The sequence below is a fragment of the Amblyomma mixtum genome, chromosome 5 (genome assembly GCF_055824585.1).
Source record: "Amblyomma mixtum isolate Tamu chromosome 5, ASM5582458v1, whole genome shotgun sequence".
Lineage (NCBI taxonomy): Eukaryota > Metazoa > Arthropoda > Arachnida > Ixodida > Ixodidae > Amblyomma > Amblyomma mixtum.
In genome coordinates this window covers 147,438,719-147,466,404 of record NC_143016.1, presented here as the reverse complement: position 1 = coordinate 147,466,404, position 27,686 = coordinate 147,438,719, and the positions used below count along the sequence as shown (strand labels likewise).

At 50.2% G+C, this 27,686-nt stretch overlaps 2 protein-coding genes across 3 annotated transcripts in view; one reads left to right on the top strand and one right to left on the bottom strand.

Annotated features, from left to right (window-relative positions):
- Window positions 1-3,061, top strand: part of Hmt-1 (ABC transporter ATP-binding protein/permease Hmt-1) — a 57,567-nt gene extending 54,506 nt beyond the window's left edge. For both annotated transcript variants that reach the window (XM_089546142.1, XM_089546143.1), the window contains exon 21: window positions 156-3,061. In XM_089546142.1, coding sequence (XP_089402268.1) covers window positions 156-273 — 118 coding nt within the window. In that variant the 3' untranslated portion in view covers window positions 274-3,061. The remainder of the gene's footprint in view (window positions 1-155) is intronic.
- A 12,377-nt stretch (window positions 3,062-15,438) lies between these two features.
- On the bottom strand, window positions 15,439-16,404 carry LOC149344099 (uncharacterized). Its single transcript, XM_089547140.1, has one exon. It carries the CDS (start codon window positions 16,402-16,404, stop codon window positions 15,439-15,441), a length of 966 nt encoding a protein of 321 aa, XP_089403266.1.
- Window positions 16,405-27,686: the final 11,282 nt, after the last annotated feature.

Sequence of the window (27,686 nt, the reverse complement as noted above, 5' to 3'; positions counted from 1 at the left end):
CAAAACAAGCACAGGACATTCTTTTCCCTCATCTTCTTAGTCTTGCTTAGATGGCACTGCTAGTAGTTGCCTCTTTACTCCAGTCGATCCAGCGAGCAACCCTAGTGCTGCTTTTAAATTGTGTGGTGCATGAGTCTTTGCATTTCCTTTTGCAGTCACGATGAGCTCCTCGAGTATGGCGGCATCTATGCTGCAATGTGGCAGCAGCAGCAGCGTGGCACCGGAGTCAGTGGGCCCTCGGAAGTGTCCGACGAAGGCTTCCCCGAGTCGTAGTCACCCTTCTTCGGCCGACGAACATCCACAAGCGTTCCTGTCCCATCTGACATTTGTGCTCATCCTCTTCAGTCATTGACTCTTAGGTTCTGACCTGTTGTGGTCAGGTGTTTTCTTGTTTGTTTTACTTTTACTTATGTGTTAGGTCATGGGCAGCCCAACTGGGAAGCTTGTGACTGTACACGTTAGACTCTGCACTTGAACCGTCTCTTTTTTTGATGTTGTTAGACATGCATCAGCACCTATCTTCAAAGCACACTTGCCCCTCATTGTTCACTTGCGTCGTCAGGGTTGGTTCTGTCACCTTTCTTATCTGCCATCAAGTGGAGAAGGCAAGGTGAAGCCCCAACTTAGCAGAGCCTAGGCTGGTCATTGGTTGAGATTTGATATATTGCTAGAATTTATGTGGAATGTTATTTTTGTACAATGAGATTACACTTAGTGCTTCGTGCAACTTTTGTGTATTACTTTGTCATGTTTGCCAGGACTGATCATTACTCATTCTGTACTCAATAGCCTATGGAGCCATATGAAAAGCATTCTTTGCAGGTTGTTCCAGTAGGGTACCAAGCGCCTCTAATGAAGTCAGTAGGGAGACATCAATGTCACCTTGTGGAAGGCTGGGGATACAACCATTTCCACAAGGTTTGCTCAGATTTTTTTTTGGGGGGGGAGGGGGTGAGGTTAGCGCATGTAACATCACATTGAAACCAAAGGCCTGTACAGTTTGTACTGTCTATGAACAGTATTGCCTGCTACTGGTATGGTGCTGGTCAGCTCTGTTTATTAATCGGAGCAGTTTACTTGATACTAATTTCATTTCCTTGCAGTGCGCTGTTTGTTGGCTGTCAGTGTGATGAGTATCGTTCTTACGTGAGACATTTGTGTAGCTCTAACCGGCTACTGCTGAGCAACACTGCACAGAATGCTTCAGAAGTTAATTAAGTCACTTTACTTGCAGTTATGCTAAATGAGCTAGAGACTTGAAGTTTGCTGTCACCCCTTGGGTGAAACTTCGGTGGAGTCAACCAAGTGCAAACATGTCCCGGCAGTTCTTACAACTGACTTATAGTCAGTGTTGTACATTGCACGTGTTGGTGCTGTGTTTCCTGTTTGTTGAGTGGAAGAGGTTTAAGCCAGAGTTGCGTGACTCATGGTTATATATGAGTCAGCACTGTGCCTTTGGTGTGTGTTAGGCTGCTCTGTTCTCGCTGTTAAAACTTTTCACTACTGCCCCATTCATGGGGTGCTTACTCGTTTGTGAAATATGTGTCTATCATATGTTTACACCTAAAGTGGGTGGGACAACCAAGAAACGTTGTATAGCCGGTGGCCTTGAATGCGCAGTGTGTTCCATCAAGTGCACATAACTTGTTTCTTTTATAGCGGCCCGTGTTTGTTTCGAGCATGTGCGCTCTTTCGGTTTGCAAGTTGTGTTGTGTGTTTCATGGAGAGAAACGTTTTTATGATTATTAGTTACGTGACATGGATGAGTTTAGTTGAGACAGTGTGGCAAAAGTTTGCGTTTGATGTTCTACGTTACCATACTATATGGTGCATGCCTAACAGCTGCACAAAGCGCACACGTGACAGTCCATGAAGTGATCCTTTTCGAGGGCCTGTGAGCTACCCTCTTCGGAGATTCCCCACTGCAGAGTGTATTAGTACTTCGGACCTAGTTCATCTCGTGGGCAGTGGTGATATGTGATCAATGCCTTATAGGCATGTGAAAGTGCTTTAGGATTCTGCGGGTTTTGCACAAGTAAAGCGGACAAGCCTACTTGCCTTTTTTAGTTCTTTTTTGTATTAATTACAATCCAGTGTTCATAAAGCTGATATGTTGAGATTGTTGATGGCTTCCTGTTGCATGTAGCAATGAGAGGCATGTGGTTGAGAATGACTGAAGTGTCCTGGCAGGGTTGTGAATGATGTGCGTGAGCTTCTGGGTCTCCCTGCTGTTTCTGACCATGACTTGGCAGTGTCATGCACATTTCATTTCCGATGTTTTGGGCTTGCGAATTGCCACTTGGCTTAGAACAGATTGGAAGAAGCAAGGTTGGAACAGCTCACCTGATCCAAAAAAGGAAGTTGATTGCCAACCATAGCTGCAGTGGGCCGTAGCGAACTTGGGTGATAGTGGGCACTGTTTGTCCTTGCGATGAGCAGGAGGCTAGGATGGCAGTGGGATTACAGCTGCCATTGGAGTTTCAGGGCACCCTCGTGATCGTTGCTACGATGATGTGTTATTCTGCTCGTGACTTTATCTCCCTTGGCATCTTGAATGCCACAATAAAGCACCATGAGTAGTTTTCGCAGTACTGATGGTGGCAAGTGAACTACATTAATGTACAGTCAGGCCGGAATGAAACGCGAACACGCATATGTCATACATTTCTGCTTTGCAGCGAGATATTCCTTTACAACCTATTTCCGATTATGCATTTCAGTCGGCCCTTTATCCAGACACATGAATCAGGCTAGTTGTACACTTCAGCTGAAAGTAGGCAGGTAAAATATTTTGTTTTCTTGACATGCTCTGTTCGCGTTTCATTCCGGCCTGACTGTACATCTTTGCTCTAGGAAGCGGGTACTCCATTACGTCACACGACAACGTCAGTGCAATGTTCTTGACATTTTCGTGGAGTGTTAGAGCTTGGTAACAAGTTGGCACCAGCTCATTGCCCTTTGCAGAAGAGGGCGTCCAATCCAGTCAGGAGTGGTAACATTAGATGTAGGGCAGGCATATAATGGTTGTCTGAATTTTGGTAATAAAATTTGAACTGCCTCACATTCAGCCCATAGGCTTTGAACTGTGATGTAACGAACACGACATTACAGATTTTTGTCTACATCCATCTCTTCCTACTGATTTTTGACACAAATACATGCAGTTTTTACTTTATATACGAAACGCAGTTGGCCACAAGACGGATGTATCGAACTGCTCAGCCTCAAGCGGTGCCCTCTTGAATGGCCGGCGACAGGCTTCGCTGCACTGCGCAAGTGACTGGCGGTGGTGCAGCAAGCATTCTTGCCAATGTTCGCACTTTTACTTGCGCTAGAGTTCGTGTCACACTCTCCAACAGCGCCATGGAAGATGCTGGTGTGAAGGGTGGTGCACTCATCCTGCGCTCACGTTGGTAGCCGCTGAGGTTGTGAAAAGTGCGATAGGGGAGCCAACCGGGCCAGAGGGCGCTGCGGACACCAGTGCACTAAAGCTCCTGATTTTCCAGGGGCTTTACAAGGAACAGCGCCCTGAACCCTGCTGACGTGTGTGCATCCATGCACGCTAAAGAAACTTGTTTTGCGCGCGCTCTCTCATTCTTTCCCGCTTGGGCTTAGACGCCGTTTTGCGAGGAACTTTTTTTTTTTTTGGCGTGCGCACGCACCGCTTGCGCCGGGGCACCGTTGCGAGAGATGACCAAAGAAACTTTTATTGTCCACGGGTGTGGGCTACAACCTCGGGCTGGGCACAGTTCCACTGCGCAAAATGTCTTGCAGCACATGCGTGCTTCGGTCGTGCTCGAACGCTGTTTTGAAAGTTAGCACTGAGTAGCGTCGCCGTTGTCCCTCGACGTAACCAAGTGCAGCGGAGGATGAAAGTGAATGCAGAGCGCAGCGAAGGATGAAAGGCTCCGACAGAGTGAAGACTGGCTCCGAGGCTGCGACCTGAAATGGGGCCCGAGTAGGCCCAGTAACGCACTGCTGTTCCTACCGTTGCCTTGCTTGCCTATAGCTGTACGTGTGTTCGTAGTTACCACAGACAGCGCATTTACCGTACAGATATCTAGATATGGAGCCCTTTAATGCGTCGTTGCCCACACTCCACGTATACAGCCTTGTGACGTTAACCTCGCAAACCACTGCCATGCCTCTGATGCTCTTAAATGGGCACATACCGCTATGCAGGGTCTACAACATCCATGGTCTATAATCCGCAGAGCCGCACAGCTACCACTTGTATATGACTTGAAAGTGGTTCGGACGGCGCGAAAACAACAAAGACAAAGGAGACACGAACACAACAGGACGGGCGCCAACTTGCAACTGAAGTTTATTGCACCAGACCCCTACATTTTATGCATCACCCCAGCCATATCTCGCAAGCCTATCACACAACAAAACGAAATTGTCAACAAAAGTCCTAACACCGGAAGTAGGCGCAACTATTACAGACAGATATGCATTCTGCACTATACACATACATGATAACATTTTCCTTATTTTATAAGTCTCAAGATTAGAAGAGCGCGCAACCCACATGAAAGCAATTCATTCTCAAAAGAAATGCACACGCTTGAACAAGGCAACCAGAGCGCAAACTCAACAATCCTGATTTAACACAAATTGTGATAATGAAAGAAAGACCAACAACAAACGTGTAAAATTTTTGGTGGACATGAAATCTTAAACCTTCGGGGAAACCTCCCAGCGTCAAAGAGCTATTTCTAGCGTCAAAATCATTGAGAAAACCTCCCAGCGTCAAAGAAAACGTTAAAATCTAAAGACAGCCTTCGAGAAAAGCCACCTCAGCGTCACTAATTGAAATTGAAGGCCTACTCACGCATGCGCTTCCCGCTTTCTTAATAAAAAATGCCTCCACTACTTCCCGCTCAAATCTGTCTTTACCGCTCTTCAAAAAAACTGTTTTGCTCAATTCCGGACTACACCCTTTGCAAGTCTTGCAGTGGTCAGCAAGGAAACTTCCATGTTGTTGGCGCACATTCCGCATGTGTTCGCTGGCACGTTCATTAAAACATCGTTCATTAAAACATTAAAAAATGTGACGTCACGCGGCTAGCATTCACAAGCCGAGTGTTTATGAAGCCGTTTTCTCCCTCAGTTTTTTGCTCTCCCAGTCGGTCCTCTTATGTTTTGGTTCTGGTATGTTTTAGTGCGTGCGTATTCGCGGCTTGTGGCGCGGGGCGTCTACGGAGGTTGATCTACAGGCAGTTTGCGGCACTAATCCGTGCATGCGCACGCGCAGCGGGGCTAGATTTTACCGCACGCTATCACGTGGCGTGATCACGGCGGGTCAAACTCTCTTTTTTTGACTAGGCTTCAAAGCTGTCTCCAGACGGGGCTGTAGTCGCGCTAGGCTGTACGTTGCTGCTCGTGATGAAATCGCAGACGTGGTTACGCACATGGTCACAATAGTCGCAGTTTCACAGTTCCCGGTGTAGACAAGACAATACCGTGTACCATAGAGGAAGGAAAAGTTCCTTCCTCTGTGCCGTGCACCGTGTTATCGTTGGCGCGCCCTCAGACAAAGCCTCCTAGACTTAGGCTCGGTGCGCATGCGCAGATCGCATTGAGGGCTCCTGATGGCATGGAGGAAGAAAAACTAGGAGGGACCATGACGTCACAATCTTGAAGCCTAGTCATAAAAAATATAATGGAAAGCATCATGGGAAATAGGCCCTCACGTGACAAGGCAGTCGTAGCTCTTAGCTGGATTTCGGTTTCGGTTTCGCTCTCTCGCTGTGCGAGCAACTAGGCGACCATCTGCTTGCGATCACTGACGGCTCCGTGGTGAGCGCAAACTGCTCGCTCGCCGCAGCGGCCACCATCCCCGAGCGACGCGTGCGCTGACTGCGGCGCAGTGGAGACACTTGGAGCACATGTTCCTTCGCTGTGCCGCTTCTGCAGTGCCGCGTCGCGAGATTCTCGCGGCCTGCAGGGCGCTGGGAATCATCCCGGACAGTCTCGAAGCGCTCCTGTGGCCGCGCGGCACTGCGCGCACCCGTGATATTCTAGCCTCTATACCCGTGACAGAACAGTGGTGAGCCTCTGTGCGTTCATCGAACAGGCGGGCTTGACTTCCCGCTCGCTCTTCGCCAGGTAGTGCACGCGTGACACGAACGCTCCGTGGGTGCTACCTCCGACGGTATACGCGGCCGGGCGCCCCACCCCGGCCGCTAGTGCAGTATGCCGCGCGCGCGATTAGTCCGAGACAGGACGCTACGAGCGCGCGGCTATGTATACATACAGTTTACTTCTTTTTGTAAGTGATTGTGCGCAGTGGCCGGGAGACCCCGCGCAGGGGCAGACGTAAAGCCGCCGGCACTCTCTCTCGACAGCGAGAGAGAGAGAAATACTTCACTGCTGAATTTCACGTCGGAACCGCCTATGTGCGCGCGCGTATTCGGCACGACTTGTGCCTTGAGAATAGCGGAGAACGGAGGGCCCATGGGCGGGCCGAAGTCCGCCTGCCCGAGAAATAGAATCTTGCTCAGCGCGCCGGAGCGCTCGTTCAACACGTCCGTCCGCCGTGAGCGCTCTGGAAGCCGCTGCGCCCTTTTTCTAGAGGCTCGTTACTTCGCCTACTCTCGAGTTCTCCGCTCATAGCATGCGCTGAAATAAACGCTCCGTATGCGTGTATAACGACGAAAGGAATTCCTCTCCATTCTCTTTATGAACCACAGTTGAACAGTGACGAGGTCGCGGCCGCACCCTTTGATGAAAAGTTTACCCGCAGTTTTCTACAGTGCACCCAAAAACTCAAGAGTGTAATCAACAGAGACGCGGAGCCTGCAGACAACCTCGAGCTCGGTACGCATTCCGCCAAAGCGCTGCGCTGCTCTACTTCGGAGCACGGATGTTCACTAAAAAGCACCGCTGGCTGGCAGTCTGGTAACTGTGGAGGAGGGCCTATTTCCCATGAGTCAGTGCGCAAAAGGGCCCTCGGCAGCGGCGTCAGAGGAGGATGGCTTGCAGAGGCTGAGCGCACTCCCTCCTAGTTTTTTTATCTCCATGCCTGATGGCGCCAAGTACCCGGAAGCTCCTGAGAGTAAGATATGAAAAAGCACCGGAAGCTCAGTGTAAAGTATTATATGAAAAACGCCTGAGGAAATTGGGCGCGAGCAGGTGGGCAGCTAAGGCATTTAAATACTTCAACAGGAATAGCGTTAACTTACAATCGCGGAAAAGGACTTCGAAACTAACCGGTAAGTACGCGTGTACACAAGGACGCAGAAGTAAAGAGCTTTAAACGACAGGCAAAAAACTCGCAAGGTAAAAACTGGATTAGTTCAATGGAAAAGATGCAGAGTGTAGAACAATACCGAAACTGGAAAAAGCAGGTCAGGAAGGAATCGTTCTATATGATAAGTCAAGAGGCAGTGCCCTGCTCTTTGAAGCTAGATCAGGGTGTCTTAGAAAGCGCATCTACAAAAAGAAATATAACCAAGATGCCGTGTGTGGCGAATCTATAGAGACAGACATCTTATTCTCGAATGCGGTGGTATCCATCCGGATGTCGATGCACGCACGGTCACTCAGGGTTTATAGATAACAATGGTCATATTAATGAATCTGCAGTGGAAGTTAGCAAAAAGGGATTGGAGTATTGGTGGCTGAAAAGCAGAGGTGACAGTGTTAGAAGTGTAACACTGAAAATGCATTTAATGAAAATGGCGAGTATATAGACCGATCTATAGCACCATTAAAGAAATATAAAGAAAAAAATGGAATAAAAAAAGTCGAGCCTGGTGGCAACTGCCATCACCCCGTTTCTAAGGGGACGCTGTTATCATTCATCCATCGATCCATCCATTCTGGTGCGTCTGGCGCCTAAAGACCAATCAGCGTGGGCGCTCTGGCGGTGGGCGGGCTCCCGGTAATCCGGTAAAGTGAACTGGAATATTCTAGTTCACTTTAGCTCCGGTAAGCGGTAACACGGTGCGCGGTATGCTAGAGGGTGTAATGTCTTTTGACACAATGACTTATGCAGGTCGGTGCTTCCTGTGACTTCGCCTGCAGCCTCGTGCGGTCCTCTGTTGGCATGTTACAAAACTTGTCTCGATACTTTTTGACGCCACTTGTATAGTGCCTAGAATATACTGGCTAGTGTGCCGAGGGCGCGCGCTCGCGTGGCCGCCGCGGTGATGCCTTCCCGAAGCCACCGTAGGGTGGCGCTGCCAGTCGCTAAGGTGCCACCGCGCAGCGTTCGCGGCATTGGCCCGGCGTTGGAAACTAACCATGCGCTGCGCTTTTCGCTACGCAGCCCATCTTTCTCCGTGCTTTGAGAGCACTTTTGTTCAAAACCTTTCTCGACGGAAGATAAACTCAACGGCCTAACACTGTCCGTAGAAAATCATCAACCGAGATAGCGCCGCGAGACCGACGATGCGTTGTACAAGTTCTATGGTTGTACCGATTTACTGCCAGATCCAATCCGTAAAATTTTTATTCTTTCCACCGTACATTGAACACGCTGTACACTGTACAGCGTCACTGTACAGAACCCGGACCCTCAAGTGAAAAAGAAAGGTAAATTAAATGCCGAATATCCAGCGAAAGGCCCAGCTTACCAACTTGAAACAAACACCGAAGGCTGACAGCTGCGGCCACAGTATCCCCGAAAACTCTCCGATCCGGATTCGTTGCTGATACATGGGAACTTTCGATCACGATTTTACTCGATCTGAATTCAGTTGACTGCGATCCGCGCATCTCAACCGCGACCGTAGGCTGTTGCGCGCACTGTCATGCTCAACTAGCAGTATCCAGGTGGCTGGACCTCGCAGCGGCGACCATTCTTAAATCGCGATAAAAAAATTTTCACCCCAAACGGATCGATAGCGATCGGAAGCGCCCGTGTGACACTGGTATTAGGAAATAGCATCCATAGCTTTTGCAAAGATTATGACCCAAGGGATTTAAGTTCTACAGTCTAATGCTACTCTTCTGGACATGTTATGCCGATGTTTTTTTTGCAGTTCAACCGCGCGTACTGGAATTTTGATATATCAGTCAGACAATATTTAATAGCGTCGTGTATGTGCAAAAAAAATCACAGGGGCTCTTTCCCAAATTGCATCTGTTTGCGATGATCGTATGTAATGAACACATGCAGCCTGAAGAGGGCTCGTTGCATTTCATTTGGAAGTAAGTAGTTTTTATGCAGGTGTCTGCGAATTTTCATTCCATCATTTAGGGAAGAAAAGGCAAGAACGAAAACAAAAAAGTGATCCTATCAGTGATTCTCTTCTAGAAAGGGCTACAATATACTGCAAACTGTAAAGCTACAGCCATAATAAACAGGTAAAAATAACTGGTCACTGCTAAAAGTTTGTTCAAAGTAAGCAAGGCACTGAATTATTTATTAACTGAACAAAATATCTGAAGTTGGTCCCTGGAGAGACCGTTCATCAACAGTTATAAAGAGAAGCGCCTAGAAACAGTACACAGCTATACCATTTAATCAAGGCACTTTACATATACAGAAATGAAAACACTGTATTGATATTAGCAAACTAGTTGCAGTGTCTGAACTTCAACAATTTTTTTCGTTGCCTTTGTGCCTCTCTGTCTTTGTTTAGCCCTTTAACATAAAACGTAATTCTTAGCAAAACATAAAACAACAATCCACAGCCTGGTTGCTGCCTCGTGTTCGGGGCAACGAAGTTTTTGCAAGGCCACTGAACTGAAGCAACTCAAGCACGATTAGTCGCTGCAACTTTCACTTAATTTGCTCAAATCACAGCGCAAACAAAACCAAAGAAACGCGCAGACGCAAGCTAAACACAGTGCACAACGCAAGGCTTGGCTGGGCGACTGCAGCAATCCAGCACCTTTACGACAGGAAGCGCCCTCTGGCGGCGAAAATTGGAAGGCAGCGCTGGCGCTGCCACCTCCTCCCATGCGGAGACCCCTCCGCTCGAGACACTAGCCAGTATTCTAGGCACTATACCACTTGTATTTAAGTAGCTAAGCGTTAAGTTTAGACTTTTTTTAGCTGTCTTTTCTGTGCTCATGTCGCGTACTTTGATTCGCCGTGCTGTCCTGCATGCGGTGACGTCGCTACCGTGACTACCTTGACTATGTACTACTTCTTCCTCAACTTTTGGGGGCCACCTAATAACAAGAAAATGTTGTAGCTTACCGGCTAAGGGCATTAGTCAGCGAGAGCTGTTATAGCTTTGGCTCAGCTATTTAGCCCTGCATTTGGCTGTGGAATCTATACCGTCAGCCTTGAAAGAAAGCCTAGTCGTGCTAATGCGGATCAGCGAAATGGGATCTGGCCACCCATCGCCCCATCCTCTCGCACTTTGCACTCCCCTAAGGAGGATTTTCTCTCCATTTTGTCATTTGCCACGGTTGGCAGGTGGTATTTTAATTAAAGAATAAGCTAACTTAAAATAAATCACTAATTAATTTCAACTGTCTTAAGACACGCAATAAATTCTACGGTAGAATGCAGCCACCGCTTTTTCCGTGAGTCGCCATCCAACCGACTGCTTGCATGAAAAACCTACTGATACCCGACGTAGCGTATCTTACGGTTCATTTTCTTTGCTAGCCATCGGATTTCCCTGTTCGCTGCATTCACAGTCCTTTCGACTCGTTCTGACACCATCTCTGGCACTGTGCAGATAGCAGCAGCACACCGTGAGAGCTGGCCCTGAGGCCATTCACACTTTTCGGGGTTTACTCTTCGATATGTCTGGCTTATCGGCTAGCATCATTAGGTTCCTCTCATTCTTTGTCTCCTCCAACTTCAGTTTTGCCTTCACCATTACATCCTTCAGCTTACGGCTGGGAAATATGCTCACCGTGCACTGTCATGCTTTAACCTCTGAAAGATAGCTGCCTTGCGCCTGTCCATGTTTGAATCACCAGGGATTTTACCCTGTCCCATAGGCGCTGAGTTTTCAATAACACCAAAACCCTGCCGACGTCCAGTGTAACGAAATTAGCTGATTGGTTCAGAGGTCACGTGACTTTTTGACGTCATCAAAACCCGCCCCGCATTGTTGATAGAGGTCACGTGACTTTGTAACGTCATCACAGCCTCCCTGGTGGGCCACCTTGATTGGTATAGAGAGGTGGGATAACAACCTGTTCAGCATGTCAGGTGGCAACTTGGCCACCGGATTGTGAGCTACCATCCCATCGTGGCAGGTGGAATTAATGATTGGTCGAGAGAGGTCACATGACCTGGTGACGCCATCACACCTGTCCACCGGGTTGTGAGCAACCTGGTCTTTAGATAGCAATCTAGACACAGAATATGAACCAAGAACCAGAAAAAGAAGTGATATATGCAAATGTCGGCACCGTCGAAGATTAGAGGATACTGTAGTGTTTGGGATGCCCCCCTGCCTACGAGGATTAAGGCAGCGGACTCCCTTGACCGGGTGACCACGGTGGCAGCGGCGAAGGTCGAAGATGCGGCGAGGGATGGCGAAGACGGCAGCAGAGGTGGAAGCAGCGGCGACGATGGCGGCACCCGGTGGCCGAGTCTACCCTCGGGTCGCCGGACGACGGAATGGTGCTACGCAAGGTGCTCTTGCTGTTAATTGAAAGACAGCTGTGTGTCTTCGACAGAGGTCTCGTTTTTTGGACATCCGGCGAGGAAGCACGAGGACGTTCGTTCACCTGCTGGTAGACTGCGGAAGATTCATTTCCAGCAGTGTTTGATTACTCAGCCTCTACACCTTCCCATCTACCGAGCTGCGAGAGCGGGACAGCACAGCACCGCCCCTGCTGTGGGTAGTACTACCGGCGTCCGCATCTGCCCATGCGATTGGACATCGTTCTTCGAACTTTATTCCCCAGCCAGGGATCTGGGGAATCCGAGCCCTATTTTACGGGAAGTTGTCTTGTGACTCCCGTTGGCGAAGTTCCCTTCCACTGAGAGTCACTCTCAGTTGCTCTTTTGTAAATCGTGTAAATAGTCTCTATAAAGTTCTTTTTTCATCGTAACCCCGTCTCCCGCCTTCCTCGTCCCTTTTCCGGCCCGACCCCGCTACCTCGATCCTAATAATACCTGCTACAGCAGTCAGTAGTCCGAATACTGCGGTTGATGTACCTACAACTGCAAAAAAAAAAAAAAAACTGACGTAAACCCACACACAGAAGTTGCAGCAGAAACTGGTTTGGTTTAGTTTATGGGGGTTTAGCGTCCCGAAGCGACTCAGGCTGTGAGGGACGTCATAGTGAAGGGGTCCTGAATTTTCGATCACCTGGGGTTCTGAAACTGTGAGAAATGTGATATCTAATGCTATCGCATTCCGCTCTTAAGGTTTAAGCCTTCTCGTCTACGTGGAATATACATCAATAGCATTTGGGACGGAGAGACTCCTCTCCCTCTCGATTGGAAATCGGCTCTCGTGACCTTCATCCCGAAGGCCGGAAAACCTATTGATGTGGAGAACCTTCGCCCCATCTCCCTCACGTCTTGTGTCGGCAAGCTGATGGAGACGATGGTGCGCGACAGACTCTCCGATTATCTCGAAACACAGCGCATTTTCGCGGACACCATGTTCGGTTTTCGTCCTCACAAGTCAGCACAGGATATACTTCTGCAGCTCCACCACGACATTTTAGATCCTGTCGAATGTCCCCACAACGACAAGGTGGTCCTGGCCTTGGATCTTAAAGGCGCATTCGACAACGTCAAACATGAAGTAATCCTGGACCACCTCAGTAACACCAACTGTGGCCACAAAACATTCCATTACATAAGTCAATTTCTTACAGACTGTCAAGCCTATATACGCATACAAGATGCGGAACACGGGCCATACACCATCGGCTCGAGGGGAACACCTCAAGGCGCGGTCCTGTCTCCCCTGCTCTTCAATTTGGCAATGCTTCGTCTTCCCTCCAAATTGTCTTCTCTGCCCGGGATACATCACGCTCTTTATGCGGATGGCATTACAATCTGGGCCACGCAAGGTAACCTGGGCCACATGGAGTCCTGCCTGCAAGCAGCGGCGACCCTAGTCAACGACTACGCGGCCTACTGCGGACTCCAGTGCGCCCCAGCTAAATAAGAATTTGTGCACTTACGTCCCTCCTCTCGGGACACAACTCCGCTTCGCATCAGTCTCCTCTCGGGACCGATCCGGGAGGCCAAGGAGATCCGCGTCCTTGGCCTCTTCATACACCACTAACGCAGAGTCGACACCACCCTAGCCAAACTTCGCACGGTGGGAGACCAGGTGGGCCGAATGGTCCGCCGGGTCTCCAACAAGCGGGGCGGATTACGAAGCAAGGATGCACTGCGGCTTGCCCATGCTTTCGTAACGAGTAGAATCCTCTACTCAACTCCCTACTTGCACCTGCGCAAACACGATGATGACCAACTGGAGGTCATCCTGCTGAAAGTCATCAAGCGGGCTCTCGATCTCCCGGTCACCACGTCCAACCAGAGACTTCTGGCCTTGGGCGTGGTGAACACATTCCGGGAGCTTCGAGAAGCCCACTTAGTCAACCAATACACGCGTCTTGCACAGACCACGTCCGGTCGCCGCCTCTTGGACCGGCTACACATCAAACACGACTACCACATTGAGGAATGGGAGAGAGTGCCAGAACCCTGGAGATGCGCCCTCCGGGTCCGACCCCTTCCCCGCAACATGTCCAGAGAAGACCATAGCGGTCGTCGCCAGGCGCGCGCGGAAGCGTTGGCGCGATACTATGGTAACCAAGAACATGTGTATTAAGCAGACATTGCCGGCCCACACCACGGGGGGTGGTACACGGCCGCAGTCGTACACAACACAAACACAGTTAACGGGCTCACTTTCAAAGCCTACAGCGCAACACACGCGGAGGAGATTGCCATTGCTCTGGCTCTCACGAATCCCAAGTCAAAACACATCATCACCGACTCGCGAGGGGCCTGTCAAAACACATCATCACCGACTCGCGAGGGGCCTGTCGGAACTACGAGTTGGGCTGGGCTCCCCCGCTTGCCTGGCGCATACTGGAATACAGATGTCGATCTGAAGATCCAACTCCACGCAACCTGATTTGGGCCCCCGGTCACCAGGGACTCCAGGGAAACGAACAGGCCGATCAGGCCGCCCGCGCACTCTTTCCCCGGGCTATCTCCCTGTCCTTGGAAGGGTACTCCCAATCAAACAATCTGGCCGTTACATTCAAGCAAATCACCGATTACTACAAGGAGGAGCACCGGCGCTACCCGGCCCCTTGTAAGGGTCTGGATCGCGCTGACGAGCGCCTCCTCATCAAAATTCTCACTAACACTGTACTGTGCCCGACGGCGCTTAAACATTTCAATACATCCTTTGATGGCGCGTGCCAGTTCTGTGGGGAGGTGGCTGACACCTTCCACATGGTTTGGGCGTGTCAATCAAACTCATCTATCCCCCCTCAACCCCACCAGAGGACTGGGAGGCACGCGGCCCTCCTCGGCTGTCAAGACCTACAGAGCCAAAAAGCCTTGGTTCAACGGACGCGGGCGGCTTTGCTTGTCAATGGGGCACCGAAATAGGAGCTCCCTAGTATTGTAAGGGGAAAGGGCCAATAGGGTCCTACCCCAATCACCTTTCTGTAAAAAATTTAATTGCCCATAAATGTTTTTCACCACCACCACCGACGCGTTCACCATTCTCTGAGTAGTGATACTATACAGCTAGCTGACTTTCTGCTGCTTGAACTTATCTTCAGCCAATTTTCTGCTCTCCCTTTACTTCTGCAGCTGGATTTCCAGCGTCTCTAACTTGACACCAGCTTGCTACCATCGTCGGCGGCGCCATCTAACAGACGCGCAAAGCACTTAACTCGCCGAGGCGAACAGCTTTCTTTTGTATTGAAGGGCCTATAAATTATGATGCAATATAGCCAGCAATTTTAAATGAAAGATACAACGACCGCTGAACTGCAAATGGTTTAGGTGAACTGAAATACCAACTAGAAAATAAAATAAACACGTCGTGAACCGCCTAATGGCGATAAATCCCAGTATTTAGAGGCGTCAGTTTCGCATCTGATTGGTTTGCAGCGGGTTCTAATGCCACTGAAACCAATCTCCTTTTACTCGCATGTCATTATGGCGAGTTTAGGGGCGTGGACGGAGGGGGAAAATTATGGACCATGAGACGAGGAATTGTAGAAGCTGAATGCATTCCTGCATTAGTTTTAGGAATTCTTCTGAACTTCTTTTGCACCCGGGAGCTGACCAAAATTTATTGCGAGGTCCGCTTATTGTCGCCACATACACTGAAAGTGGTTCCTCGATGTAAATGCGTGGTCACAGAAAGAAGAAAGGAGCCGAGCGAAAATTCTATGTCGAATCGCAGTGACGTTAATATGGCGCAGTGATGAGAACAGTCCAGCTAGGCGGCACTACGGAGACGAAGCACATGATTGCGCCTGAGCATTGACATGCTTCCAAGAGCGCCCGAGGGTTCAGTCTTGCTTCTTGCGTTCGGGGTGAGCCTTCTGGGTCTCCTCCATCCGATCCAGCTCCTTGTCAGTTCGACGGAGCTCCACTTTGACGAAGCCATCCAGGAGGTCCGCGTACCCGATGGGCTCCTTGACTTCCGTCGGCTTCATCGTGTCCCACGACAGCTGGACAGCACCGCGGTCTGTGGGCGCGCAGACTTCCCATTGGCGCTCTACCTGGCGGAAGTGCGTCGCCGCTTCTATCCGCTTGAAGGGACCCAGGTGGGCCTCTTCGACCACGTTTCCGATCTCCGAGTAGGTGTAATCCTCGGTCATGCGCGAGAGCTGCAACATGTTGGAGTCGCTCAGCGAGCAGGGCACATGGCCGATGTGCGCCTTGATGAGCCGGATCCTCTCGGCCGATCCCGGCAAGCCCACGTGCACCCACCGTTCGAAGAGGGGCTCCAGATCCCGATGGAGGAGCCAGGGCTTCCTCGCGGACGCCACCACGGCCAGCTCTTCGTTCTGCGAAGAAACTGCTCGCCTCAGGTGATCGGTCAGCTCTCGCTGGAAGCGCTGCGCGTACTCCGACTCATCCGGCGCTGGAGTGTTCTCGTAAATGGTGTCCAGCAGGTAGAAGAACACCATCTTCACTTTTCCCTTGTCCGTGGTGAAGAGGGAGCGCAGCTCCTTCTGGCAGTCGCGCCCCGGAGAGCGGCCCACGAAGTGCTTCATCCGAACGTAGTGCACCTCCCAGCGGGGGTTCTCCTTGGCCGCCAGCTTGGCGAGGTAGATGAAGGCCGAGCCGGACGCCCCGTACAGGAGCATGGTGCGTCCCTCCCGCGGGTAGCCGCGCACGAAGCTGAGCAGCTGCCGCTCGGCGGACAGGCAGCCTTCCAGGCGCAGCGTCTCCTCGGCCGAGCTGCAGCCCCCGGGGGAGGTGGGCGAACCCGAACCCCTGCTCTCGTTGAGCAAGATGACGGACTCCATGGGTTGGCACACGCTGAGCCGGCGGCGTGTGCCCGCCAGCGCGGGCGGCCGCGGGGGCGTCTTGGGGGGCGTTGCGTCGGTACCGGCACGGGACTGCCGTGGCCGCTCGAAACCCGGGTGCTGCGCCGTTCTTCTTCTTCATCCAGTGCACCCTCGACGGGCACTGCTGGGGCACTCCGCTAGGGAGCGTCCAATCCGCAACGCATAGAGTTTATTGATATAACTAGAGGGAAAGTTACTCTTCATCCACAATGGAGAGGCGCAGGAGTACCGGAGAGACGAGGTTTCTTTCATTCTAGCCTAACACCGAACTTTCACTAGCGATAAATGTATTGAAGACGAGAAACACGCACTTTTGGAACAGTTTAATCGGCTAACAGAAGAGGACGACGTGGTGCAACTACCAATTTCGAGGTACGATCCCCGTTTTGGGCCCAACACTAGCCAAGCCAAGCACGAAACCTTGTCTTCCCCGGTATTCCCGCGGTGGATGAAGTGCTCTTTAGGAACTCGCATAGACGGTGGCGCCAGCTAACCCTCTCGGTAATGTTTAGAAACTCTATGCCGCAACGATAATGGCGACGATGGTGGTCACGGCTACGCCCTTTGCATTGACGACAGAAACGTAAATTACTATGATAGTTTTGATCATTACGATGTGGCTATTCCCACTAGAATCCTTGCGATTTTTTTATTAGAGAAGTGTGCCATGAGGCTTAAGTTGACAAAGGGGGAACGGAATGCAGAAGATAAGAAAGTTAAAAGGGGTGCAATCCAGTTTCGCTGAGGTTTGCCGGTGAAGTTATTGTCCGTAGTCCACTTCTCATAATCACATTCGCGGTTCCACCGCTGGCCCACTTCTCTGAGGATCTGTTTGTGGGCCAGTCCATAAGCGGCGCACATCACAAATGTCTGGTGCAGCGCCACAGTGAGGGCACCGGTCAGTTGTTGGCAGATCTTTTTCCTACTACCGATGACGGACAGCTGAGTAAGACTACGGGGGAGAGGGTGCGAACACGGAAGAATTAGAGCGCGTGTTCGATGGCGCAGAACTAGAGAATGGAAATATGGGACAGTAAAGGATCTGGGGCAAGAGGAGAAGGTGGCGGGTCGTCCGATGTGTAAAGGCGTGTCCTATAGCATCCACTTGAGTCTTATGTGCATCCAAGGCCGGATTAATAAAAATGGGGGCCCTGGGCTAATGCGAATGTAGGCCCCCTCTAACTTTCCCTCCACTGACCCCCCTGCCCCCTGTTACACTACTGGAATGTATCCTAAGTTTCATTGTAATTCCTCCTAATTAAAATGAACGAAGTGCGATCAATAGGATTCATGCAACAATAACGCCGTAGCATTAGATTTACAGCGCACAAAACACAACGCGACTCTTGGAACGCGCGACACATGTGCAGCCTTTGCCAAAAGTAACCAGGCTGCATGGTTTGTTTCTGAGTCGTATATTAAAGCTATTATGCCAGCCCTCAAGCTCTAAATCTCTGTATGGTAAGGAGAACCCCTGTCCTCACCTTCAAAGACTTTCTGTTCTTTAAGGATGCCGTAAGGGCTCTAATATACGGATGAGAAGCAAACCATGCAGCCTGGTTACTTTTGGCAAAGACTACATCTGTGGCCGAGCGCCGAACGCCACGGAAGAGCCACATGAGCCTATACCGACAACTTGCGGGGCTGCATTGCAGTGCGCTGCGTGCGCCGCCTACTCTATTCTTTCAATGGCACCGTACACAACCCGACAGATGGGTTTTTGTTCGCGGCACTGTTTTAATGCTAACACATTAAAGAAAAGCAGGCTGAGCTACCTTCCTACAGTTAAGCCGGGAGCTTCTGCTGCTGGCAGCGACTACGAAATAGAAACGCTCATTAATTTGGGCTCTGAGAGGGTATTATTCAAAATTATTAAAATTAATTTGATTATACGATGAACGTTTACTACTGCCCTCATGGGACACATTGAGTAGCAGAATTTAAGTCCTGGATCACCGGTGAGCGTGCTCGGCGCTGAGCCGAGCACCCGGGTTCCAACCCAGCCGCAGGGCGGCCGCGTTTTGATGGAGGCAAAATGTAAAAAGGCGCCCGTGTGCTCTGCGATTTCAGAGCACGTCAAAGATCCCCAGGTGGTCCAAATTATTCATGACCGCTCCACAAAGGCACCTGTTTTTTTTTGTTGCCGTGGTGGATCAGTGGTTATGGTACTTAGCTGCTGACCCGAAAGATGCGGGTTCGATCCCGGCCACGGCGGTCGAATTTAGATGGAGGCGAAATTCTAGAGGCCCGTGTACTGTGCGATGTCAGTGCATGTTAAAGAACCCCAGGTGGCCGAAATTTCCGGAGCCCTCCACTACGGCGTCTCTTATAGCCTGAGTTGCTTCGAGACATTAAACCCCCATAAACCAATAAATCAAAGGCATCTCTTTCCCTCCTTTCATTCACACCTTCCTACCTCCCCTCAACACACGATTGAGGTGTCCACCTAGAAGTGAGACAGTTACTGCGCCTTTTATTTCCTCAAAAATTAAATTTCACCTGGCTCTACAAAACCAACCCCAAGAAAAAATAACGAACAAAATAAATTGCCCCGGCTGCGGCGCTCACATTTCTCTGGAGGCGAAATGCTAGAGTCAGTCTGTATATGATACTCGAACAAGTAGACGCCGCTTCAAATTCCGCTGCGCATTCTAGTTTCGTTTTTGCCAACCCTGCTCTAATCATAGTTGTGACACTAAAGAGTTGCATTTCCTTATATAGGTAAGCCATGCAGAGGGCGCAAAGCAAGTATTTTTTACATCGGATATATGTGTGGTTTTAAAAATTAATTAGTGGATTTTTAGCGGATTATGAAAGCAGTCCTAGCAGAATTTTTGGTGGCGAGGCAGGAGCCCCGCCTGATATGCCGACTCCAGGATTCTCAAACACACTGCACCTTCAGATGCCACTGGAAGGGGAATTGGCAGAAAACCACGAAAACCCTTCAGCAATCCGTACGCAAACGCAATATGGCTTCGTAAGAAAGGGGGCCCCCTCTGGGTGGCGGAGGATTCCTGTTTTTGCAGCTCGACAAGGTCCCCCAAATGATTAGGCTAAACGAAGTTACACAAGGTGGGGGCCCATCTCCTCGTTCTGGTTTTCTCGCTTGATACGTGACGCTCAAAGTTCCACTACCCGTAGTTTCATGTACTAAGCAAGGTAGAATAAATGGGCCCCTTCTCCTGCTGTCCGAGGTGAGGCCCTGGGCTGCAGCTCCCTTAGACCCCCCCCCCCCCCCCCCTTAATCCAGCGCTGTGTGCGTCGTGAGCTTGGCCGCGAATCCAGTGCATGCGCATTGTGTAATCTGGTGTGTGTGTCGAACAGCCTTAAGCTGTTTAAGGACTGCGAGGGAGCCGGTGTAAAAATGAACTGTATTGAATGTGAGCGGAAGGGAAGCAGTGACATTGAAGTTCCGACGCCAGAGGGGTGCACGTAGCCGCTGTGTATGTCGCGCGAGAGTTGAGGTGCGGATGGGAGGGACTATGTACAGCAGTAACTCCCCGCTCTGCAGTACGTGACGCATCGGTGTACGATATGCACCCTTCAGGCAGAGGCGCGGCTGATACCGACGGGGAAACAGTGGGGCACTCGTCTGTGAGCTGACAGTACGACCACGGAGGGAGTGCCTTTAAACGATGAAGTTGTCGAAAATGTTTGCGAGCTCTGTTTGCCACCCGTTGGTCGATGAGTTCACTGAGTTTGTTAAGTTGGGTGTACTCTTGAAGCACGGGTATGGGTGTTAAACGAGATAGACATATTATTTCGCGCATCGCCTCAGGATTGATAGCTTCAAGGGAGTCCCACTGTCTGCGGATGAGGCGTTGAAATTGTGCCCGATATATTATCCGTGGCTGAAGGATAGTGCGCACACGCTGGTGGGCCGTGGGAGCACGCGCCACCAGATCGCATAGCTATGCGACGAATGAGACCTAGAATAGCATGAGCCGGTTTACGGTGGCTGTCAGGCACGGGGTGCCAGTCCCAGATTTATGAAAGAGAAAGCCAAGAATACGAAGAGTTTCTACCTGAGGAATCGGAAAACTATCTATTGTAAAATTTAAAAGGAGAGCTTTCGGTGAGCCTGCCTTATTACCAATGCAAATGAAACATGATTTAGTAGGCGAGAGATTAGACCCAGAGGTGGGTGGTGAGATGTCAAGACATCCAGCGCGTGCTGCAGGACCGACTGATGGATAGACGCATCCGGGTGACAGCACCACAAGGTTATGTCATCGGCGTACGCAAGCGCACGGATAGAAGGGATGGTGTCTAGGGCTCGAATAGGAATGAAAGCCACATTGAATAATGTGGAGGTGATAACGGAGCCCTGGGGCACTCCATATTGGAAGTGAAGTTACCAAAGGGCTTCCCGTGGACACGCACACTGAAGGTTCGATTTGTTAAAAAGGCGTGAATGGACAGCAGAAACCGGTAAGGGAGACCAAGAGTTTGAAGGGAGGCAAAAATGGCAGAGTGAAGGATGTTACCATAATCCTTTTGTTATAATCTGTAGCGATCAGGGTTCGAACAAGGTGACTATGCATTGAGTGGTGAAGCACGTGAGCAGCCAAAATAGCAAGACCATCCTCCATTCCAATTTGTGGACGGAAACCAATTTGGGAATCTGGGTAACAATCATGGGATTCCATCCACCACGATATGCGAGCGGCGAGAATGTTTTCGTAAAGCTTGCAGATTATAGGCGTGAGGGAAATTGGACGAAGGGCCGAGGGAGATACTGGAGGCAGACCTGAATTAGGTATTGGAACCACAATAGAATGCTTCCACTCTCCAGGCATGGCGCCAGAATGCCACACTTCGTTTAAAATATCAAGCAGGGGCGCTATGCCGGAAGGCCCGAGTTTGGCGCTCGCCCGAGTTTCATCCGAGTTTGCGATGACGGCAGTCAGTGAACGAAGATAGCGCGGAACGTGCGCAGGCAGCGGACAATAAAATGTAGAGATAAAGCCACGTAAAGGCGATACAAGCGCACCCTGCGCGCCTGTTTCACACTTCAAACACAATACACTACACAATACCAGGCCGCAGCGCTACCTGAAGTTATCAGCGCCATGTCAGCAATCGCGAAATCGTGACTTCTCTGCTATCTATCTGCACACTCGCCGCTAGCTGTTTGACACGCCTTTTCAGGCGCGTCAAGGGCGTGTCTTCTCTTTCAGGCTCTATCTGTCTCTCCATTTCCGAAGACGAACAGTGCGCACTAGGTGCACTCTTGTATCAACCCTTTCTCTTCTCTCGAATACGTGAAAAGGCAACAGATAATATTATGAACATTTTGTTCATTTCCAAATTTATTTTAAAATCTGAATCCAATGAAGCGTTGTTGAATAGCATAGCTTTAGGAAATTAACAAAGATTTGACACTTTCTGCCGCTAGAGGCGATAGTGAGGCCATTGCTTGCAGCATGGAGGAAAGAACGGCTTGCAGCGTGGCTTGCATACGAACTAGAGCGGCAGCCCACCGTGTCGAAAACGAGAGAGCTCCTGCGCTGGCACGCCGCCGGTAGCGCTGCCTTCGACTGGAAAGACTGGGCAACTACTACACGCTGAATCTGTCTTATTTTTCGGCCATTGCGATAATATATTTTATTGTGTCGTATATCAAAATATAACAGTCATGCATCTTCTGGCTTGCATAATAAACAAAAGCAAAAAACTGAACTTCACTGCACCCCCGCATCACTGCTGCTCTCTGCAGTGACCTCAGGTGGAGCTCTCCGCTGCTACGGCCGCTGCCGCACCCCGCTATGGCCAACCATTGCTTTTAGTATACGCTCTTGGCAAATCTCAGCGGTATAAATTCGCTTTGCGAGCGGCTGTGATGCGGTGTGAGAAAGAAAATTGCTGTTTGGCTGTATTCAATGAATCATTACGTATGCCTGTTGTGTGTGACGCTTCTTTAGTGCACTGCGAATGCGAAGAGCGTGCTACCCAGCGATACAACTCATCCTATGTCATCAGACGCTGACTAAAAGCTGTGAAGGGGGTTGCGCGCGTATCTGCGTAGTATATGTTAACGTCGCGCACTTCAAGGTTTTGCGGACTGGTTTGGTCACTAACGTCGATCGCCGTTGTATACCGCAGGGACGTCGCATTAATATCATTCGGGCAGGTGAGGGATCCTGTTTGTAATAATGGAATCGGACTTATAACAGAGAACGGTGTTACGGTTGTGAAGTACGCAGTGATTGCGTGCTGGAAATTACAAATACTTTATTGCACTGGGTCTGGAGCAGCGATCGTTTGTCGATCCCAGATGTGTTTGACACATTGATGCTGAGTTTTGTCACCGATCAAAGGACGGCCAAGCCAAACACCTGTGATGCGATGTTGTTGGAGTAGGACGTGCTCCAAGAACCGGTTCGTCGTCGTGCTCCATGTTTGACGCCTTGCAAGCAGGTGTGACGCGCCTTCAGCGTTGTGCTGTGTCTTACGTGGTTGCAACAGGCTGTAGTGTTGTGCAATCTTGGTATGCGAGCGAAGAAATCGGCGGCTTTCGCCACGTTGCGTGTCCTTCGCAGAGGTGCTTAGATTTATCAGCGATGACGTCCGTTTTGCCTGTTATATTTCGATGGTCAACATCGTCGATGTCTGTCAGCAATCAGCACAGCCGCGCAGCATACCTGTAGCCGGCAGGGATGTTGGGAGTGGCCCATCCATAGCGCGTACGCCTATAATTTATGTACGGCACGCCGGGGGCGTGACCAATGGTTTTGATTGACAGGTGAACTCGGAGCTAAACTCGTGAATGGTGAAGTGCCCCGAATTCATCTCGGGACTGTCATGGCGGCAGCAGCAGGCTGGGTAATCGCTTCCTCTGACGGCAAATGTCAGTACGGCCGGCTGGACCCGTTTACTGCATTGGCCGACGACGAATTCCAGCGACATTTTCGCCTGTCCAAAAAATCGGTACGATGGTTGTGTAAATAGTCAGGCGACGACCCACGCCTGCGGAGAGTGCGTACTGGGCTTCATTCGCTTTTGGTCGAAGAGCAAGTCCTCTGCGCCCTCCGGTTCTTCGCGACCGGGAGCTTCCAGGGTAGCGTCGGTGCAGACCACTTTATTGGACGCCAATAAAGCACTGTGAGCCGCTGTGAGGGACGTCTCCGACGCGCTTATCGACGCGGCTGTGCTGAAGCGGTGGCTCGCTTTGCCCACGACTGCGGCCGAGCGTGCGTATGTTGAGGAGCGTTTCCTTCTGCGCGCCCGCATCACTGACGTCGTGGGATGCGTCCACGGGACCTACATTGGCGTAAAGGCCCCTTCGAAGTCCAGCCCTGACATGGGGAAGGCCAACTATTTCACGAGGAAGGCACATTATGCATTGAACATTGCAATCAGTAAAAAATAATTGTTCTCGCCAAGCCCTTTGGGCTACTCTACAGCACAGTGCCAAAGTTGGTCCCAGACTCTTTTGGCGAAGACTGGATCAGCCGCTAACCGGTTCTACAGAAAAATTCATAACATGTCAGGTACCTTAAGAGAGGCCCACACACAAAAAAAGATGCCCAGGTTTAGCTTGGTTAAGCCAAGAATGCGTTGCATATTGTGCGGTTTTTTTTTTTTCTTGAGGGCGAGGTATTGCTTGGCGGCACTCGATTTTCTCGGCAAGACGTCACGCGCCGGCGCAGCGCCCCTAGCGGGAGGAGCGGGAGTCAGGTGGTGGCTGCGGCCGCGTGCGACCGCGCGAGTTGGGGCCCATCTTTTTCTCCGGCTGTCGTGACGTCACGTCACGTGGTTGCGCTCAAGGTCAATGGTGGCTGCTCGGCAGCGCCCAAGGGCTGAACTGAGTGATTGCAATATGCAACTCATAAAAGTGCGCTCCTCGGCAACGGCGAAATCGAAAGTTGCAGATGGCCACTTGTTAATCGGGCCACTGCAGAGCACTCACCACTGTGCTAATTAATTAAATCCGACGAATGAATGTCATCTTTCGCACAAACCTCTCACTTGCATCTAAAAAGTATAGTCACAATGCTGCAGAATCGGGAAGATAACCGCCACTGCTGACCAAAAGCCGGTGCGAGCTCATTGACAACGAATTTCGGACAGCTCACATTAACGCGGTATGCATGAAATGAACAGATGCATGCAGTTCATTTCAGAACACGGCATAATATTCAAGCGATTCTGAAAAAAAAAACGAGTTTTCTCATTCAAGTCACGCGAAATTCAACTTGCGATGAAAAAAAATGTGAGATAAAAAAATTTCACCATGCGGGATTTGAACCCACGCGCTCCCATTGCCTGTCGACTCTCCGGAGCGACGCGTTAGACCACACGGCCACAGAACAGCGCGGAATGATACACCTCTCTTTATTTTTTTTTTGCGGACTACTTCCGTAGCCTTCACAGCGTTGCACATGTACTTCGTCGCCATTGGCGGTCAGCTGATGACGGGCGTTGGTAGCGTTCCCTCGCGGTACAAAGCAAAATTTAATAATGCATAAATTACTCCAAAGCGCTTCAAATCCAAATCTTGCACACTATAAAATGCTTATAAAGGTGTATTAAGTGCATTATAAAATTCAACAAACCTCGTTTGTCTAATTGCACACGCAGTGCACTTGGTGGAGCGACACACAAATGGAAAGTGCACCGGCGGTTGGCTCACGTGACCCGTTCTTTGTAGACCGCCCAAGAAGCCGATGAGGTGGCGCCGATGTGATGATAAAGCACGGAATATATCCAGATAACCCAGTGAAGTTTGAGGCGTGACGAGGGTGGGATTTTGTCTTGCTACCATTAGTTCACTCATCTGAGGGCGTCGCCAGAGCTCGGGAAGATTCCGAGTTTCAGCAAACTCGGCCCTTCCAGCATAGCGCCCCAGGTTTGCAAAGCAGTCCCTTCCAAGTTACAGAACAAGGAATTAGGCAATTTAGCACTGCCTTGCGGGTGCGCCCGCGCAGGAGACAGAAATGCACGAAATTCTTACGCAGCTGAAGCACAGTTCAGTTAGTTTAGTCGATTGCATTGAGCACACTTGCAAAGGAATTAACATATAATGTGTGGGATTGCAGGAAATGTGAGTTAGAGGCAAGAACTGATTAACAATAAAGTTAATCAGTTAATTTTAGGCTAAAGATAATGATAAGCTAAACTTAAGTTTAACAGTGAACATATGCAAGTAAAATTCTGGCAGCCTCATTCGTCAAATAGTGGAAGGCCTAATTACGCCGCAGCAAACCGTGTGGCTGTCTCTCAGCACCCTTTGTTTTCAGTTAAACTTCAAATAGTGGTTTGTACAGCCCCAATATGTTCCATCATATCCCCTCAGGACAATGGGCTGGTGGAAGGCGGCAGTATACGCATTGCTGCACACTAACGAGACCGTCAACAGCGCGCTATACAGCTCCCCAAGGCCAGACGACGCTATTTTCCAGACAGCCATCTTGGATCGCTGGCATACCCGGGAAATTTCTTTAGCAATGAGAGGAAAGCTGCCAGGGCGGAGAGGCTGCTGCTGAGTCACCGTACGTTAGATATTTCGGTCTACATAGTTGAAATTTATGTTTGATTTCTTTACCGCTTCGGTTTCGCTATCAGCATTAAATACTCGTTACTCGCAATTACTGGCAAATCTCTATTTTCGTTAGATATTTCGGTCTACATGGTTGAAATTTATGTTTGATTTCTTTACCGCTTCGGTTTCGCTATCAGCATTAAATACTCGTTACTCGCAATTACTGGCAAATCTCTATTGAATAAAATCTTTTTCTCTACCACCATCGCCAACCTCCTCCCCTGCGCCCACTCCAGTGCCCGCCTGGCTCCAGGGCCTGGCTGAACCACATGACCCCATACGGCGCGTTACCGAAAATTCCTTCCTGTGGTATAATATTTAGTTGAGGCGGCAGAGTGATTTCTACACCGTTCGCGATTCAGGAGTATAAGTAATGCCCTGTGGTCCGAGATGACAACGAACTCGACCAACCATTGCCGCGACGTTGAAACCGGTGAGCGTAACTGCTCGCCAATTAGCGTCAGCGCTTACGTGCGGCTGTGGCAGGTGCGAAGCTGGGCGCGAAATGCGGTTTGCGTCACGAGTGGAGGTGCACGCGTCGCTACTGGCGCTGTCGCTTTTGAAAATTCTCGTTCCGGCGCCCCCATTAATCATGCGGCTTTCCGACAGTCACACGCGCAGCGTTAATCGAGTGTCAAGGGGGAAGGAAGACCGTTCGGTTCGGCAACCGGGTCGCGTGGCCTCGGCCGCTCGACGCAGCGTAATCGCTGGGCGTGCCTCTGGTTACCCCGTTGTTAAGCGAGCAACGGCATATTAATGGGACGCCTGGGTGCTAGTTTCGACATGGGCGAGTCCGCGCTTCGAGGTCATCGAAGACGATCGGAGCGCGCTCCACATATATGCGGACACTGACAAAATGGACGCCTTCTTCGCGGGCTGTCGTAGGCTAAAACGACGCGTGTTACATGCAAGACCACTTACATCGGAAAAGCCATAACTGCGAAGCTACTGATTCGGTAGTCGACACCAGTCCAAACTGAGCAGCTGCGTACGGGGTGTCTCAACCCAAAGCACTGGTAGAACTGTGGTGCAAATTCTAGGAGAGGGCTGAGTCGGGCTGGTTGGTTCATGTTGAATGGTACGGCAAAACAGCGCTGACGGACGGGGCGGAAGAAGATGGGACAAACACATGCGCTGAAGTAACAACCAAATGGTTTATTGCGAAAGAGGGGTGCAATATAAAGCATAGAAGAAAAATTCTACAGGCTTCGAAGAATTTGATGCCGTTTGACGTGCGAAACATGCACCTGTGTTAAGAGACAGACTGAAGTGGAGGTCTTAGGTAAACTCCGACCTCCTTTGATGTTTCTTAAAGGGGATATGACCTACGAGAATCCGTTGTTTAGCTAACGTTGCTTGAGATTCATTCTTGTTTTCAAGGCGCCATAATGGGGCAGAACATGAACTCAAGGACAGGTCTTTGTTCCTCGACAGGCATTCGAGGAACACATGGATGATGTAAATCTGGGGTTTTAATAACATAACACGTGACCTGTGGTTCCGGCTTCTTCCACAATATCGCGGCAGCCCTCGCAAGTACGCCACTTTTCCAAAGATCACTAAGCTCGTGCACTGCTCGAGGACGTACATGCGACGAAAACGAAAAAAAATTGTCATTTCGCCAAACCATAAGCCTCAAAAGCGGACACCGTCCAAGGCGTGCCTGCGCCCCGACACAATTAAGCGCACGACCTAC

Coding starts and splice junctions, on each gene's coding strand:
- LOC149344099 (XM_089547140.1), bottom strand. CDS start 16,404: ATGGAGTCCGTCATCTTGCTCAACGAGAGCAGGGGTTCGGGTTCGCCC.